The following is a 17150-nucleotide window of genomic DNA, read 5'->3' on the forward strand; positions in this document are numbered from 1 at the left end:
GGAGGGGGGAGGGTGAATGGCACATTTCACACACATGCCTGGCCCCAGGCATGCTTTGTTCCACCCATTTAATGTTGCTTAAACGTTCTAAATATCACTCTCTTCCTAAGTTAGCCTCTGCCCAGACTTGCTGCAGAAACAAACCACACCCAGGTCTCAGCGGCTGATAGAAAGGAGGAGGAACACATTGAGGGCTCTTCCCTCCCATGCCACTCCACTGCCTGTCTTCCATCTCAGTCACATGGCAAGGGAAAGAGTTGTGTTGAAAGCCACAGTGGCCCTCCAGATTTTGCTGGATTGTGTGGATGCCACGTCAAACCGCATCTCATCAGTGACAGCGAAGCTATGGAGGCACTGCAAGCAGTGTGGCAGAGGGTGGGGTGTGTGGTCCTCTGCCAGTAGATAACAGGGACCAAAGGGAGCAACTGGGAACCCCAGCGGCATCTCCCACAATGTCTGTGAGCAAAGGATGCCTCTCCCGTGCCCTGGTCCCTGTGACGCTATACCTCATCTCTGACCAGTCCACACAATCAGAGCTGGTACTCTCACTTTCAGCCACTGAGTTAATAAATGGAGTGCTGTTTCTTGCCTCAGTCTAGCTAACAGCCGTGAACAAGCTCATTGCTTTTCATCATAAAAACGTTAAGACTTGCAGATTTTTTTTTTCACTGCTGCTGTCCAGCCTCTGACTGCAGACATTGTGGGTCCCTCACCTCCACCCCCACCCCCTCCTCCCTCCTCGATTCTGGATTTACCACCATCTTTGGCACGCGGCTGTGGTCCCCTGAACTCCTTCAGCTTCTACTATGCAGGCCCTGAGCCTTGGCCCCCTGCCTGTCAAAGTCATCCACAAGCCACTCAGCTCCCCCTTCTCACTCACCCATGGCTCAGCCATCCTCAAGCCCTCTTCTTGGTCCTTGCTGCTTTGGTAAATGGTCAGTTTGTCGTGGGCTACTCACATTTCTGCACTGGCTGCCTGCACCAGAGGAGATGGACAGTGCCCACCTTGTCCACTCTTCTGTGTCCCACCTGTGCAGAGGCCCTGGTGGAGAGCTATGCCCAATACATGATTGTCCATGGAGTAAAAAACCTGGCATTTGAGATCCTCCCCAATTGGACCTCAAACTAGACCAGGCTGACTCCAGCCACTGGCATACTTGCTGCAGCCTGAACTCTGGGGGCATTTGGTTGGTTACTCCTGCCGCTCTGCCTTGAAGCCACAGGCTTTCCTCTCTCTGACTTGTGGTTCAGGTGCCCCCTTTTCTGGAAGCCTCCCTAATATTGTCTTTGCCTCTCCTGATACAGCTCAAGCTTTCCAAACCCAGGTCCACCAAAACCTTTGCAAATCTTTCCTGGCCACATCCACCCAAAGAGATGACATCAGGAGGTAGAGATTTACAGTGAGTGTCACAATGTCTGTGGTGACTTGAGAAATGAATGATAGGGCTTCTCTTATTGCCTTGAATTACATTAACTTGTTCTCTCATTGCAAACGAATGATTTAATTAACAGTGCAATTAAATCATGACTCTAGTTAATATTTCACTTTTTTGTTCACTATCCCAAGTAGACTGCAGGAGTTGTCACAGCAGGAGCCTTGCCTCTGGGAGTCTAAGCCCTTGCTGTCCCCAGTTTTGTGGCCTGTAGTCAATTAGTGAAGGTTAGTGTGGCTTGGATTTGCCCCAGTGCTTCTTGGCTCCTTTGGGATTCAGGGGTGGGCGGACGCCTCCTGGGACTGCAGCAGGCATCCCAGCTTTCCCAGAGGAGAACATTTCCTAACAGCAATTAGGCCTTTGAAAAAACTAGGCAAGTCCTAAACTAGAATGGAAGAGACCTTATTCCTTTGCAAATGCTCCAAATAACAGAAGGTTGAGGCTGAGGACCAGAAAAGCATTCGAGTCTGTAAATATTTAAGGAGTAACCACTCAAAACTGGGTGCCAGTCCTGAGCCAGCCCACTGCCAGGAAGAATGAGGGGATGAGAGGCACAGGTGTTTGCACCCATTTGTGGTTATTAAGTAAAAATCAAAAGATTGAAATGGGTTGCTTATTTGGGAAAGTAGTGTTCATGAGCTTCAAACTTTCAAGGGCCGGGGCCAGTGATTCCAGTGACTTGGGAGGCTGAGACAGGAGGATCCCAAATTCAAGGCCAGCCTCAGCAATTTAGTTTGATCCTGTCTCAAAATAAAATAAAAAAGGGTTGGGGAAGTGGTTCAGTGGTAAAGTGCTCCTGGGTTAAATCCCCATACCCAAAAAACTTTCAAGGAAGCTTTCACTTAGAGTAAAAACAGATTCTCTCGTTTTGATTTGTCTTCATCTCCAGCACCATCACATACTCATTCCAAGGTCCACTCGGTTCCTCTTGCAGTGGAACACGTGGAGTTCAACTGAAACACTATTTGCTATCATCCAGTTACAAAGACTGATCTTGGGGGTTGGGGTTGTGGCTCAGTAGCAGGGGGCTTGCCTAGCATATGTGAGGCACTGTGTTCGATCCTCAGCACCACCTAAAAATAAATAAGAAAAATAAAAGTCTATCAACAACTAAAAAAAAAAAAAAAAAAAAAAGTGATCTTGGCTGAGTTTCTTTGGAGAAGGTGGCTCTTCAGGACAATGCTCTGAGCGTGTTTCTGAGACATGGGTCACAGAGCATGCGTTTGCCAGAGGCGCGGGCAGTAGAAGGGAGAAAGGAGGAATTCTCGCCTCTTTCTTTGGCCAGGGATTTCCAAGGAGTTTGGGAAGTTCTGAGTGTCAGAGGAAATGTATGCACAGATGCTGTGACGGCATTGTTAGTTAATGAAGACTCGATGAGTGACAGACAGATACATGCATCTCCAGTCTAAACAATGAGATGACCAACCCTGGGATGTTCTCATAGTATTTCAGGGGGTGATGGGACGCTCTGCTCCAAAGGCACATATTTGCAAAATGCCCAAAGGAAACAAAACATGCTGCCTCGGGAAAGGCATTTCCAGAATTCAGACTTCAAAATAACTGTGAACAATAATTCCAACACTGACACTCACTTATATTATGATACAGGTTTTAAAAAACAGACAAGTTTAAATTCAAGTTCCAATCTTGTCTCTCAATGTCTAAAATTTGATATATTTTATGGGAGAAAAAAATGAAATTTATGGTAAATAAATTATACGTAAATATAATATACATTATATGTTAATATATACAGATTATAAGAAAAATCTTCTGCTTTTGTGAGTTTTTCTTACAAAAGAATGATTTAGGGGCACAATTTATACTGTTTCCGACTGGTGGATCACGGGTTAGTATTGTCAAACTAAGTAACAGGCAGAGAGACTCTCCAAAGAGAATCAAGTTCATCCAGGGTCCATTGCAGCCAGAACACAGTGCCATGGTGAGCGGCACGTTCAAAGAGGTTGAGGCAAGGGGAAGCTGTCAAGGAAAATCCAGGACGACAGCACGAGACATTCCAATGCAATTCTCCTTGACCTCAAGGATCAAGCCCAAGGGGGATGCCAGTCCATGGCAGTGGCTGGACAGTGGCTGGACAGTGGCTGGACAGGCATCCTGGCAGGTGGGCTCTGTGCAGGGCTACAGGGACTTTGTGCATTTCCGTGGCTCTGACAGTCATTGTTGGCAACTGTGAAGAACTTTCCTTCATAACCTCTTAACTTTATTTATTTTCTGTTAAAGTTGACACAAATGACATTTTGATTCTGGAAGCTTTTATAGTATGATACTTTAAGAAAATGATCAACCAAGTTGAAAGGAAGAACCATTCATAGGTTAGTTTTTTCTAACTTAAGTCATGCTTACTATTTCCTCACCCAAATATCTATATTCATTTCCAATATCTATTTTTTTTGTATTTTTACATTGAAAATGTTAAAGCTTTTTAAATGTATTTTTTTTGTGTGTGTAAAATATGAGATAGAAAATATTTTTTTTCTGGCACACTCATACACTGCTGGTGGGAATGCAAATTGGTGCAACTGATCTGAAAAGCAGTACGGAGATTCCTTAGAAAATTTGGAATGAAACCACCATTTGACCCATCTATCCCACTCCTTGGTCTGTATCTAAAGGACTTAAAAACAGCATACTATAGTGACAAAGCCACATCAATATTCATAGTAGTACTATTCACAATATCCAAACTGTGGAACCAAACTAGATGCCTGTCAGTAGATGAATGGATAAAGAAACTATATATATATATATATATATATATATATATATATATATATATATATATATATATATATATATATATATCTCACACACACACACACACATACATACACACACACAATGGAATATTACTCAGCAAAAAGAGAATAAAATTATGGCATTTACAGGTAAATGGATGGAGTTGGCAAATATCATGCTAAGTGAAGTTAGCCAATCCCCCCAAAACAAAGGCTGAATGTTTTCTCTGATAAGTGGATGATAATCCATAAAGGGGGGGCATAGGATGAGTGGAGGAACTTTGGATGGGGCAAAGGGGAGTGGGAAATGGGGTATGGGGGTAAGAAAGATGGTGGAATGAGATGGACATTATTATCCTAGTACATGTGTGATTGTATGAATGATGTGACCCTACTTTGGGTACAACCAGAGAAGTAAAAAACTGTGCTCCATTTGTGTACAATGAATCAAAGAGCATTCTGCTGTCATGTAACTGATTAAATAAATAAATAACTGATTAAATAAATAAATAGATAGAAAATCCTTTTTCCTAAATAATTAGTCCTTCATTCCATGTATAATTTTTTTTCTCCAATGATTGAGAGTATGACATAATAAAGTCTTGCAAACTCTTAGTATGTTTCTAAAGTTTCTATTTTGTTCCAAACATTTGCTTATCCACTACTTGACAAAAAGAAAAATCTTTTTAATTTTTAGGTTATAAATTGGTATATTTAATATCTGATAGATATCCTTCCACTGAGACATATTTTTAATAATTATATATTCCAGCAAATGTATTATTCCAGGTAAATCTTAAAATATTTTTGTTAAATTCAAAACAAAATCCTGATTAAGATGCAGAACTTAAATATAATAAGTTATGTTATTGTTTTAGATTATATAAATTGATTTTATCAAATTGTATTAAGTAAATATATATAAGAATTAGCCCAAGTCTCCTATCCAAAAGAATGCTCCCTGTACTTATTTAAAAATTTTGACATGAACTAAAAATGTTCATTATATCAGAGTAATTCTGCACATTCTCTCTCCTTAGGTGTGTTGCTAGTACCTTTATACTTTTTATTGAATATATGTAGATTTTTCTTATTAGTTATTGCTGCTATGTTGGAAAGTTATCAATTTCTATGCATTGGATAGGTTACCAATCACCAACTACAGTTTGTTATTCAAATAGCTTTATTTAGTTTACTTCCTTGTGTCTTTCAGGTAGATGATCAAATCACCTATAAAAACAGATACTGTCACCTCCTTCTTTAAGTATGCAATTTCATGTTTTTCTCATTTTACTCTAGTGTCTAAAATTTTCAAATCAGCAATATAGGAATGGTCTCTTTTTTATTTTAATGGGAATAACCATATTTTTTCATTGTTAACCTAATTTTAAGCTGGTTTACAATAGGAATGACATTTTATTCTTAGTTCTAAAAGTTTTTTTTAATTCAGAAATGAATATTATTAAACGCATTCTTTATATTTATAAAAATATCCCAGAACCTTTCTCCCTTGACCTATTTATTCATTGAAGAATTAGAGAACAGATTCATTTTATTCCATGATCCTCCTCTCCAGCAATAAAATCTATTTAGGCATGTGTAGTATTACTGAAATGCACTAGTAGATGATATACACAAATATCTTATTAAAGTTTTCACATCTGCAACTCTCTTATAGCTTAAGTAGTAGTATGCTTTCCTTAAATATTTTAGGATAATGATTTGTAAAATCATCTGCTCACAGTAACATTAAAGACATATTTCTGATACATTTTAAAATTTTAAGAGTTCTCTCCTGGTGTTCTATCTATTATCAAATCCATCTGAGTTTTTTGTATCTTTCTAACAAAACATCTATTTTATGAGTGTTTTCAAATTTAGGCAGCATAAAGTTGTGTTTCTGTCAATTTTCTTTGTATTTTAAAATCATTTTCACCTTTTGTTTCAAAGCACTCTTTCTGATCACTGAAGACTCATTATAATCATGCATTAATTCTGAACCTTACAATTTAACAATGTAAAATGTCATCTGTTTCATTCAATTCTCAGTCTGTATTCTGTCTGAAACACAGATGTTGGTGTTGTGCGGGAACAGGGCTTATTCTAGAAGTCAGAACTCAGAGATGTGGGAGGAGCTGGAAGTGAAGGTCTAAAGAGAGTGGACACTCAGAGACGCAGTGGCTACCTGCTTACCTGGAGCAGAATGAACAGGAGTTTTCCTTTCCAGTCACAGAGGTGGGACCTCAAAGGGCAGGAGACCTGCCTCCAGGAGATGTTGCCTCTAGGAACTGTCACCTGTGCAGGTCCACAGCCACATGCCTGGTGGTGGTCCAGGGACAGGGATACCCAGCAGGGCCAGTAAGCCAGATGAATCTGATGCCAACCAGGGAGGGAAAGACAGGCTGGTCTACCAGTTGTCTCTGCAGTTGTCTGTCATTATACCTGACCATGATGACCCTTTGGAGTAGTGATTTTTTGCTCAACAGTTAGTGATCTCACCTTCCAAACTGTGTGCCCTTCTACTTAGGTCAATTCCAACCAGATCCAGAGAGAAAAGTGTTCTGAAGAATGTAGTCCTCAGCTTTCAACAAGCATACAGCACGTGCCAAAACACATGGACTCAATTAATTCTGGCATTAATTCATAACTGCTATTTTCATTTTTGTATGTTTTCCTAATATGTCTTGGAGAATATTTTGATACCTGTTTAAATATATTTTTTAAATGTAAGGTTAGCAATATTTAATAAAGTGAGAAATGCTTTAGATAACTTTTACAAGAACCACCCCCCCCCACCAAAAAAAATATAGCCAGAGGGGAAACAAAATATAGGAAAATGAAATGATCTGAAAGAAATCATGAAGAGAGGAAAAAAACTTAAGGTAGATGGATTAAATAGAAAGCAAACAGTAACATGGCAGATAAACACACAGCTCTCTCAGTATAACAGTAAATAGGAATGGTTTGAATATGCCAAGGGAAAAAACAGATTTCTGTCAGTTGAGGATTTTAAAATCCAATTATATTCCTGGCAAATTAATTGTTGAGGAAGCAAATCACATAAGTAAAAATACCACAAGCACTTTGTAGTTGAAACTAAAGTGTAGGCAGGCATTGGGCAGAGGATGCATGGGCTCAAATCTCGGAGGGTTTGGCTGTATGTGGGGGAGCTTGCACTTTATCTTCGTGACACTGGGAACCACTGAAAGAACAAGGAAATGATGTCAACTGTAGTTTTAGGAGGATCTGATTTGTTGTTCAATATGGAGGAATGATGGCAGCAAAAAGACATGACTGGGGTTGTGGCTCAGAGGGGTTCCATCCTCAGCACCACATAAAGTAAAAATAAAGATATTGTTTCCACCTATAACTAAAAAAACAATTAAAAAAAAAAGACATGGCCCTGAACTAGGGCAGGCACAGCAGCATTGAATTATGAGTCTGTCTGTGTCTGTGTGGATGTGAAGACAGACACAGACGTGTACCCATTGATGTGTGATCCCAATGACAACAGCATCAGCACTTTTGGTAAAGTTAGAAGTTCTTTATTGTAAATGAAATATTGAAACATACAAGAAAAACGACGGTTTGAAATCCCACTAGGAGGAATTGTACCATTTTAGAAGGCTTGCTTTCCCTACCCTGACCACCTGTAGATGTGGTCAGTCTGTGTGACCTAGCCTATCCCATGGTATGTGCTTGTTTCAAAGTGCCTTTCTTGAATACTAAACAAGCTGTTTTTTCCCACATTTTTTGGCCTTTTATAAATTTTCTGCAATGTATATTTTAAAAAAAACAATTATATTCTCTTTAGAGGAGGCAGACTTTAAATATTAGGACACAGGAAGGTTAAATGTAAAAGAATAGGGAAAGGTACTCCAGGGACAGCAAAACAAAGGGAACTAGCAGACCCTGCAAAAGTCACACCAAGGCAGTGTTAAGACGGAGACCTTACTAGAGACAGACACTTGAAAATGATAAAACGGTCAGTCCACTAAGAAGACATTATAAATCTTATTCTGTATACATCTAAAAACAACTTCAAAATACACACAAAGCAAAATTGACAAAATACAGAGGCTAAATAGACCAGTTCCTGATCATAATGGGCAATTCTAACACATTTATCTTCAAGCCGATAGAAACAGCCGACAATTATAACCAAACAGCTAGCAAACTTGGCATAATTAGCATACATAGAATGCTACATTCTAAACCCTTGCATACACTTTATTTTTAAGTGCACATGAAACAGTTTCCAAAATTGGTCATGGCTGGGCAATAAAACAAGCCTCCAATTCTTCAAAAAAATTAAAATAAAAAGATAATGTTCTTTGACAACCGTGGAAGTCAGCTAGGGAAAAAGAAATGGTCAAATCCCCAGCTGTTTGAAAATTGAGTTATATAGTTCTGAATAAACCAAGGGCGAAGATGAAATGGGGAGGACTTCAAGGACTATTTAGAACTAAGTAATAAGGATGGAGTGACATATCCAAATCTATGGGAAAGATTTTTAAGCCATGTTTAAAAGACAAAACTCCTGGCCTAAAATTCCTATACCACAAAGAAAAAAAGATCAAAAGTCAGCAATGTAAATTTTCATCATAATCTCAAGAAATTGGAAAAAGGAGAGCAAATTTTAAAAACAGAAGGAAGAATGCAACAGGAACAAGGGCAGGAATCAAAGAAATATAAAATAAGCATATAATAGAGAATAATCAATCAATAAAAGTTCATTCTTTGAAAGCATTAATGGAATTGATCAAGAAAAAGAAAAAGAAAGAATATGTAACCACCATCAGAAATGGCAGTGGGGACACTGTACACCTTACAGCTAAACTCTTTCAGGGAATGAAGAGGGGTACAGCTCTAAAGTCACTTTGAGGTCATCATTGCCTTGGTATCAGAATCTGTCAAGGATGTAATAAAAAAGGAGAGCTATGGTCCAATCTCTCATATGAATGCAGATGGAATAATCCCAGATAAAATATAAGCTAAATCTAGCAATGTATAAAAATGATAATGCAGGTTTAATTTGGATTTATTACAATGTGACATTGGTTCAAAATTTGAAAGTCAGTCTCAATGTCATTTTCCACATAACATAAAAAAGAAAAACCAGCCAGGCATGGTGGCACACTCCTGTAATCCCAGTGGCTCAGGAGGCTGAGGCTGGGAGGATCATGGGTTCAAAGCCAGCCTCAACAACAGTGAGGTGCCAAGTAATTCAGTGAGATTCTGTCTCTAAATAAAATACAGATTAGGGCTAAGGATGTGGCTCAGCGGTCAAGTGCCCCTGAGTTCAATCCCCAGTACCCCAAAAAGAAAAAAAAAAAAAAAGAAAAATCATATGATCATCTAGATGGTGTCAAGAAAACCGAATATAAGATTTAACATCTGTTCACAATTTTACGAACACTCTTGGAAAGCCAGAACTAGAATAGTACATTCTTAATCTAGTAAAAACATCAACAAAAATCCTAAAGTAAACTTAACAATAAGAAGTTGAACTCTTGCCCCCAGGAGGGAAGAAAGGCTGCCCATATCACAGTGGGGTTCACACTAATTAGAGAGCCTTTCCAGAGTGATAAGCCAAGAACAATAAATAAACTAGGCCAAAGAATCAAAGGAATAAATAGAAGTCATTGTTTGCTGATGACACAAATGTGTATATAAATCATTAAAGAACTCCATGCAGTATACAAATTGATAATCAAATTTGGCAAGAATCTTGAATGCTGTCAGTATACAAAACAATTTTATTTCCATATACCAATAAATAAGCAAAACATGAAATATTAAACATATATCATTTATAATAACATACAAATAAAATGCCTAGAAACTGATATTTGAAAAGTTGTGCAAGACTTTTACTTTGAAAACTACAAAGAAGGCGAGGTGTGTCATTCCTACAAATTGGAAAGACCCCCATTGTTAGGCTGCCTCTTCTCTCAAGCTGATTCATGGGTGAGTCTCAATTCCAGGTATAATTCTGGCATGTTCATTATTTGGGAATTGAAAGCTGATTCCAAAGCATATGCGCACATATAAAACCCAAAATTAGCCAAGAGAATCTTGAATCAGAAGAACAAGGTTGGAGAGCCTTCTGTTCCTAGTGTCTTCTTTTAACAATCCAAATCAGCTTTTTTTTAAAAAAAAAAATGGCATAAATATTCCACTTCTGTTTTGTTTTAAAGAATGTTCTGAAAATTTTTCTTGCTCATCATGAGATATCACACTGTTTTACTTTTAAATTCTAGTTGATAAGTGTGTACTTCTATTATCTTGCTCTTTGGACTTATTTTCCACTTCTCTGTTGTTTCTTCCCTCTTCAAATCTTTTTCCTCATGCTGGTCTGGAGGAGGCATTATATATACTCTGCTCTTTTGAATTTATGTCTTTGGACTTTTAATTCTAGAAATGGTTATGTTGGTGATTTTTAAATATAAGCTTATAGGATAGCCTTCTCTAATTTTCAAAGTTAAGAATTAAATGTTAGCTTTTGATTTACCACTAGTGGCCCATATCGCCTCCTAGGCACACCACACACACACAGGCACACACATGCACACCCCACAGATGTGAATCCTCCCTCCACTTCTCTATGTGTTGAAGGCAATCTGACCCCTCACAGGCACAGGCTGTTTCTCACTGCTGTTTTTCCATTCCAGATCTTCTCCGTGGAGAATAAATTCATTCTTAATGTTTTGGCAGTTCTGTATCCACTGCCCGTCATCTACAGCCCTGTCACCCCCAGGAACGGCCTTTTGCAGTATGTCTCAGCCAGTGGCGCTCTCTGCACATCACCCACACCACTGCGCTGGACCAGGACAACCTGCGAACGTGCCTCACATTGGCAAGCGTGTGAGCACTGCTTTGGATAATCTCACTGCCTGAAAATCAAAGTGGAATATATTTAAAAATGACATAGAAGAATAGAAAAAAAAACATGTAAGCATTCAAGAAGTTTTTAAGGAATCATAATTAGTGGAGGCCTCTTTCAGATAGTAAAAAAAAAATTGTTTTTAAGGAAACATAATTAGTGGAGAGCTCTTTCAGATAGTAAAAAATATATATATATAATAAGATTGTTTCAAGTATCTTATATTCAGAAAATAAATATAAAAAAGGATGAACACTGACACCAACCCAGCTAGATGTGGGATCTCATAAAGGCAGTATTTCAAATATTTGAGGAGAAGATGAAGTATTGGCCTTTCTTTAGGAAAAATCAGTTACATTCCTATTTTGCAACATGCACAAATATCAGATATAGCAGGGAATAAAATATTTCAGTGTTACATACAAAGTAGACAAGTCTTATCTAAAACATCTAAAACAAAAACTGAACACATTTTCTTAGAAGACACTATGAAAAACTAAAAGACAAACGGGAAAATCTTTGCAACTAATCTGATGCACGAGTAATGTACTTAATACATAAAGATATGTCAATCATTAAGAAAATGGATAAATATGAATGTATGAAAATGAATGAATATTTCTAGTAGAGAAAATGAATAAAGGATGGTTAGCTCTAGAGATCCAAGGTGGTAGGCCAGAGGGTGGCAGCATTCTGTGTCACTCTGTGACCTGGGACTCAAGTCGTGAGAATACTGCTTCTCTGCAAGCAATATTCCTGCTCCCACACGGGAATCATGGCCACTGTGCCCATCTGGGGCTCTGGGCCTCAGTATCAGAGTAGGTCTCCCAACTACTCACCCACACAGGACTACCGGGTACCCAAGCAGGACCATCAACACCTGCACAGAACTTTTGGCCACCCACTTGAGCAGAAATCACCACGCTGCTCCCACGCAGGACATCTGGCAGCATCCCACACATAGGAATTCTGGCCACCACTCCTGTGTGGACCCCCATCTACCAATATGGGGCTCCCCCAGTTGCAGCCATCTTGGGACTCTGCAGCAGTGGACACAGTCTCCTATGCACAGTAGCCTGCCTGCACCTAGGAACTTCACACAGGCTCTGAAGTCAGCCAACAACACTGCAAGCCACAGAGCTTATCTCAGAACCCATCATCCAACGCCATCACTTGACACCCCCCACTTGACCCGACACCCCACCACTGAAAGCAGAAGCCTCCATGTTGGGTCACCTTTGCCACCATATTCCAGGTACCCAGTCTCTAACTTCCCCCTGCCCCGGAAGCTGCTAACCCAGCACAGTGACACCCCCCAGTTATCTTCAGCATCCTGAGGGTGGAGATTCCAACTAACAGATGACCCCACCTATTGGATGAGAAGGAAAGCAGGAAAGATACTGACCCCCAACCAAAACAAGCCCTGTGTCTTCCTTCAGGATTTTTTTCCCCTCTCCCTCTCCTTTCTCCTGCCCTCACATCCCCAGCATATGGGAAACCAAGTACTTTGCATGAATTAGGATTTTGAGGACTGGGATGGGATGTCTGAATAGTATAATTGTGTTGTATATTCTTTTTTTCTTCTTTTTCCTACCAATTTTGCTATTTTAACATTTTTTAAATTTTCTTGATATATATGTGTGTTTGTTTTATGTACTCTACTGTCTTCCCATTTACCTGACTACCAAAAATTACTTTCTTACCCTTCTCCTGCTACTAATCTTCCACTTTAGATTTCTCTTTCACACTTCCTAAGATATAATAACTCTATATCCTCACCTCCTAATCCTCAGCATATCATCCCACTCCTCACCCCTGGTCCATCATCAGAAACTGTAAACCCTTTTCAAACCTACTGAATATATTGTAGATAATAATTGAATTCACCATTCTGTACATTGTGACCAAACTGTAAACATCTTATTAGCAAAAATTTGTTTTCAGGGTGTATATTGTTTATATTGGGATCTGATAACACTGTCCTTCTCCTCAAAGGAGAGCTATTGGAACCCTACAGGGGCACTATAAGCCTATAGGGTAAAAACTGTACGCCTAGGATCCACAGAGCTAGAAGGGAAGACACACAAGCAACATGAGAAGACATGGGAAAAAAGTGCCCCAAACAAATCAAGATACCACATTATTAGAATCATGGCCAGCACAGCAGATGAAATTACAGAGAAGAGTTCAGGATGTACATGATTAAAATGTTCTGTGAATTAAAGGATAACATAAGAGAGCAAATACTGGCAGCAAAAGATTATTTTGACAAAGAGCTACACAAAACAAGTATAGGAAGCAAAAGATTACTTCAATAAGGAGATAGCGTTTTTTTAAACAAACAAACAAACAAACAGAAATCCTTGAAACGAAAGAAACAATAAACCAAATTAAAAGTTCAATTGAAAGCATCACCTACAGATTAGACCATGTGGAAGACAGGACCTCAGACAATGAAGACAAAACATATAATCTTGAAAAGAATGTAAACCACACACAAAAAAAAAATGGTAAGAAATCATGAGCAGAAATTCAAGAAACATGGGATAGTATAAAAAGACCAAATTTAAGAGTTATTGGGATAGAGGAGGGAATAGAGGTCCAAACCAAAGGAATGAGCAATCTATTCAATGAAATAATGTCAGAAATTTTTCCAAACATGAAGAATGAATTGGAAAACAAAATTCAAGAGGCTTAGAGAACACCAAATGTACAAAATCACAACAGATTCACACCAAGGCACATTATAATGAAAATGCCTAACATACAGAATAAGGAGAGAATATTAAAACTCATGAGAGAAAGGAATCAGATTACATATAGGGGAACCAATTAGAATATGTGCAGATTTTTCAACCCATACCCTGAAAGCTAGAAGATCCTGGAACAACATATACATCAAGCTCTGAAAGAAAATGGATGCAACCAAGAATCTTATATCCAGCAAAATTAAAGCTTTAGATTGGATGATGAAATAAAAGCCATCCATAATAAACAAAAGTTAAAAGATTTTACAACTCAAAAGCCTGCACTACAGAACATCCTCAGCAAAATATTCCATGAAGAGGAATTGAAAAACAACAATGAAAATCAGCAAAGGGAGGTATTACACTAAAGGAAAAACTAATCAAAGGAGAAATCAAGTCAAGTTTAATAACAAAAACAAACAAAAAATGGCTGGGAATACAAATCCTGCCCCAATAATAACCCTGAATGTTAATGGCCTAAACTCACCAATCAAGACATAGACTGGCAGATTGGATTTAAAAAAAGACCCAACAATATGCTGCCTCCAGGAGACTCATTTCACAGGAAAGGACATCCACAGACTAAAGGTGAAAGGTTGGGAAAAATCATACCACACACATGGACTGTGGAAGGAAGCCGGGGTTTTCATCCTCATATCAAATAAAGTAGACTTCAAGCCAAAGTTAATAAAAGGGATAAAGAAGGATATTTCACACTGCTTAAGGGAACAATTCATCAAAAAGACATAACAATAATAAATTAATATGCCCCAAACAATGGAGCATCTATGTTCATCAAACAAACTCTTCTTAGATTCAAGAGTCAAATACAACACAATAATTCTGGGTGACTTTAACACACCCCTTTCCCCACTGGATAGATCTTCCAAACAAAAGCTGAACAAAGAAACTGTAGAACTCAATAATGCAATCAATAACTTAGACTTAACTGATGTATATAGAATATTTCATCATTCAATGAACGAATACACTGTCTTCTCAGCCGCACATGAATCCTTGTCTAAAATAGACCATATATTATGCCACAAAGCAACTCTTAGCAAATATAAAAAAAGTAGAGATACTACCCTGCATTCTATCAGATCATGATGGAATAAAATTAGAAATCAATGATAAAATAAAAAATGAAAGCTACTCCAACACCTGGAGACTAAATAATATGCTACTGAGTGAACAATGGGTTGCAAAAGACATCAAGGAGGAGATTAAAAGATTCTTAGAGGTAAATGAGAACACAGACACGACATATCAAAATCTCTGGGACACTATGAAGGCAGTACTAAGAGGAAAGTTCATCGCATGGAGTTCATTCCTTAAAGGAAGAAACAGTCAACAAATAAATGACTTAACATTACATCTCAAAGTCCTAGGAAAAGAAGAACAAATCAGCACCAAAGCAGTAGAAGACAGGAAATAATTAAAATCAGAGCTGAAAGCAATGAAATTGAAACAAAAGAAACAAATGAAAAAATTGACAAAATAATTTGAAAAAAATTAAATAAAATTGACAAACTCTTAGCTATGCTAACAAAGAGAAGGAGAGAGAAAACTCAAATCACCAACATACATGATGAAAAAGGAAATATTACAACAGACACTGCAGAAATGCAGAATGTGATTAATAATTATTTTGAAAACTTGTACTCCAATAAAATAGAAAATATCAAAAGCATTGACACATTTCTAGAGTCAGATGATTTGCCCACATTGAATCAGGATGATATACGAAATTTAAACCGATCAATTTCAAGTGATGAAATAGAAGACGCCATCAGAAGTCTACCTACCTAGAAAAGCCCAGGACCAGATGGAAACACAGCCAAGTTCTATAAGACCTCCAGCAGGGTTCTTTAAAGAAGAACTAATACCAACACTCTTCAATTTATTTCAGGAAATAGAAAAAGAGGGAGCACTTCCAAACTCGCTCTATGAGGCCAATATCACCCTGATTCCAAAACCAGGCAAAGACACTTTTGTATATTAGTGACAAATCCTCTAAAAGAAAAACAAACAAACAAAAAAAACTACCCCATTTACAATAGCCTCAAAATAAATAAATAAATAAATACTCAGGATGGTTAGCTCTTGTTGGTAAGGTGTGTGCTGTAATTGAGTGTAGAAGGCATTGATGGTGTCTGTCAAACCTGAGCACCCTTCCACCACTCAGGGCCCATCCTGCAGAAACCCTAATGGTCTTTCTTATTAAGACCAATATCTCTAATGAACAGAGATGCAAAAATTCTCAATAAAATTCTGGCAAATCAAATACAAAAATATAACAATAAGATCGTGTACCACAATCAAGTGGGATTCATCCCAGGGATGCAAGGTTGGCTCAACATATGGAAATCAATAAATGTAATTCATCACATCAATACGATTAATGATAAAACCATATGATCATCTCAATAGATGCAGAAAAATCATTTGACAAAATACAGCACCCCTTTATGTTCAAAACACTAGAAAAACTAGGGATAACAGGAACTTATCTCAACATCATAAAGGCTAAGCCCCAGGCCAACATCATTCTAAATGGAAAAAAAATTGAACGCATTCCCTCTAAAACCTGGAACAAGACAGGAATTCCCACTTCTATTTAACATAGTTCTTGAAACTATAGACAGAGCAATCAGACAAATAAAAGGAATTAAAGGGATACAAATAGAAAAAGAAGAACTAAAATTAGCACTATTTGATTCTATACCTAGAAGCCCCCCAAAATTCCACTAGAAAACTTCTAGAACTAGTACATGAATTCAGCAACGTAGCAGGATATAAAATCAACACCCATAAATAAAAACCACTTCTGTATATCAGTGACAAATCCTCTAAAAGGGAAACAAAGAAAACTACCCCATTTACAATAACCTCAAAACACATACACATATACATACATACATACATACAATACCCAGGATGGTTAGCTCTTGTTGGTAAGGTGTGTGCTGTATTGAGTGGATAAGGCATTTGATGGTGTCTTTCTAACCTGAGCACCCTTCCACCACTCAGGGCCCATCCTGCAGAAACCCAGTTGGAGGCCAAAGTGAGATGAAGCTGGATGTTCATTGCAACAGCATTTCTTTTTTTAAAAAATGTTGTTTTATTGGTTCTTCTTAGTTGTACATGACAGTATATCCCATTTTGATAAAATTATACAAGTATAGGATGAATCTTAGGCTAATTAAGACCTCATTCTTGAGGTGGGCATGGTGGTGGGACTCACTTAGGTAATTTCATATATATACATAGGAAAAATGTTAGATTTATTCTACTGTCTTTCCTATTCATATCCCCTCCCTTTCTT

General features: G+C 38.1%; 1 protein-coding gene across 4 annotated transcripts in view; it reads right to left on the reverse strand.

The window, feature by feature from the left end:
- Nucleotides 1-2275: 2275 nt before the first annotated feature.
- Srd5a1 (steroid 5 alpha-reductase 1) overlaps nt 2276-17150 on the reverse strand; it is a 79241-nt gene continuing 64366 nt past the window's right edge. The window contains exons 7-8 of one of the 4 annotated variants that reach the window (XM_078018490.1): nt 6383-6562; nt 2276-2506 (exon numbers count right to left, since the gene is read on the reverse strand). In XM_078018490.1, the coding sequence (XP_077874616.1) occupies nt 6471-6562 (92 nt within the window). In that variant the 3' untranslated portion in view covers nt 2276-2506; nt 6383-6470. Of the gene's footprint in view, nt 2507-6382; nt 6563-7712; nt 11086-17150 lie in introns of those variants that run through there. The other 3 variants (XM_078018491.1, XM_078018495.1, XM_078018489.1) reach the window with 3 other exon arrangements.

Source organism: Ictidomys tridecemlineatus, chromosome 1 (genome assembly GCF_052094955.1).
Source record: "Ictidomys tridecemlineatus isolate mIctTri1 chromosome 1, mIctTri1.hap1, whole genome shotgun sequence".
Lineage (NCBI taxonomy): Eukaryota > Metazoa > Chordata > Mammalia > Rodentia > Sciuridae > Ictidomys > Ictidomys tridecemlineatus.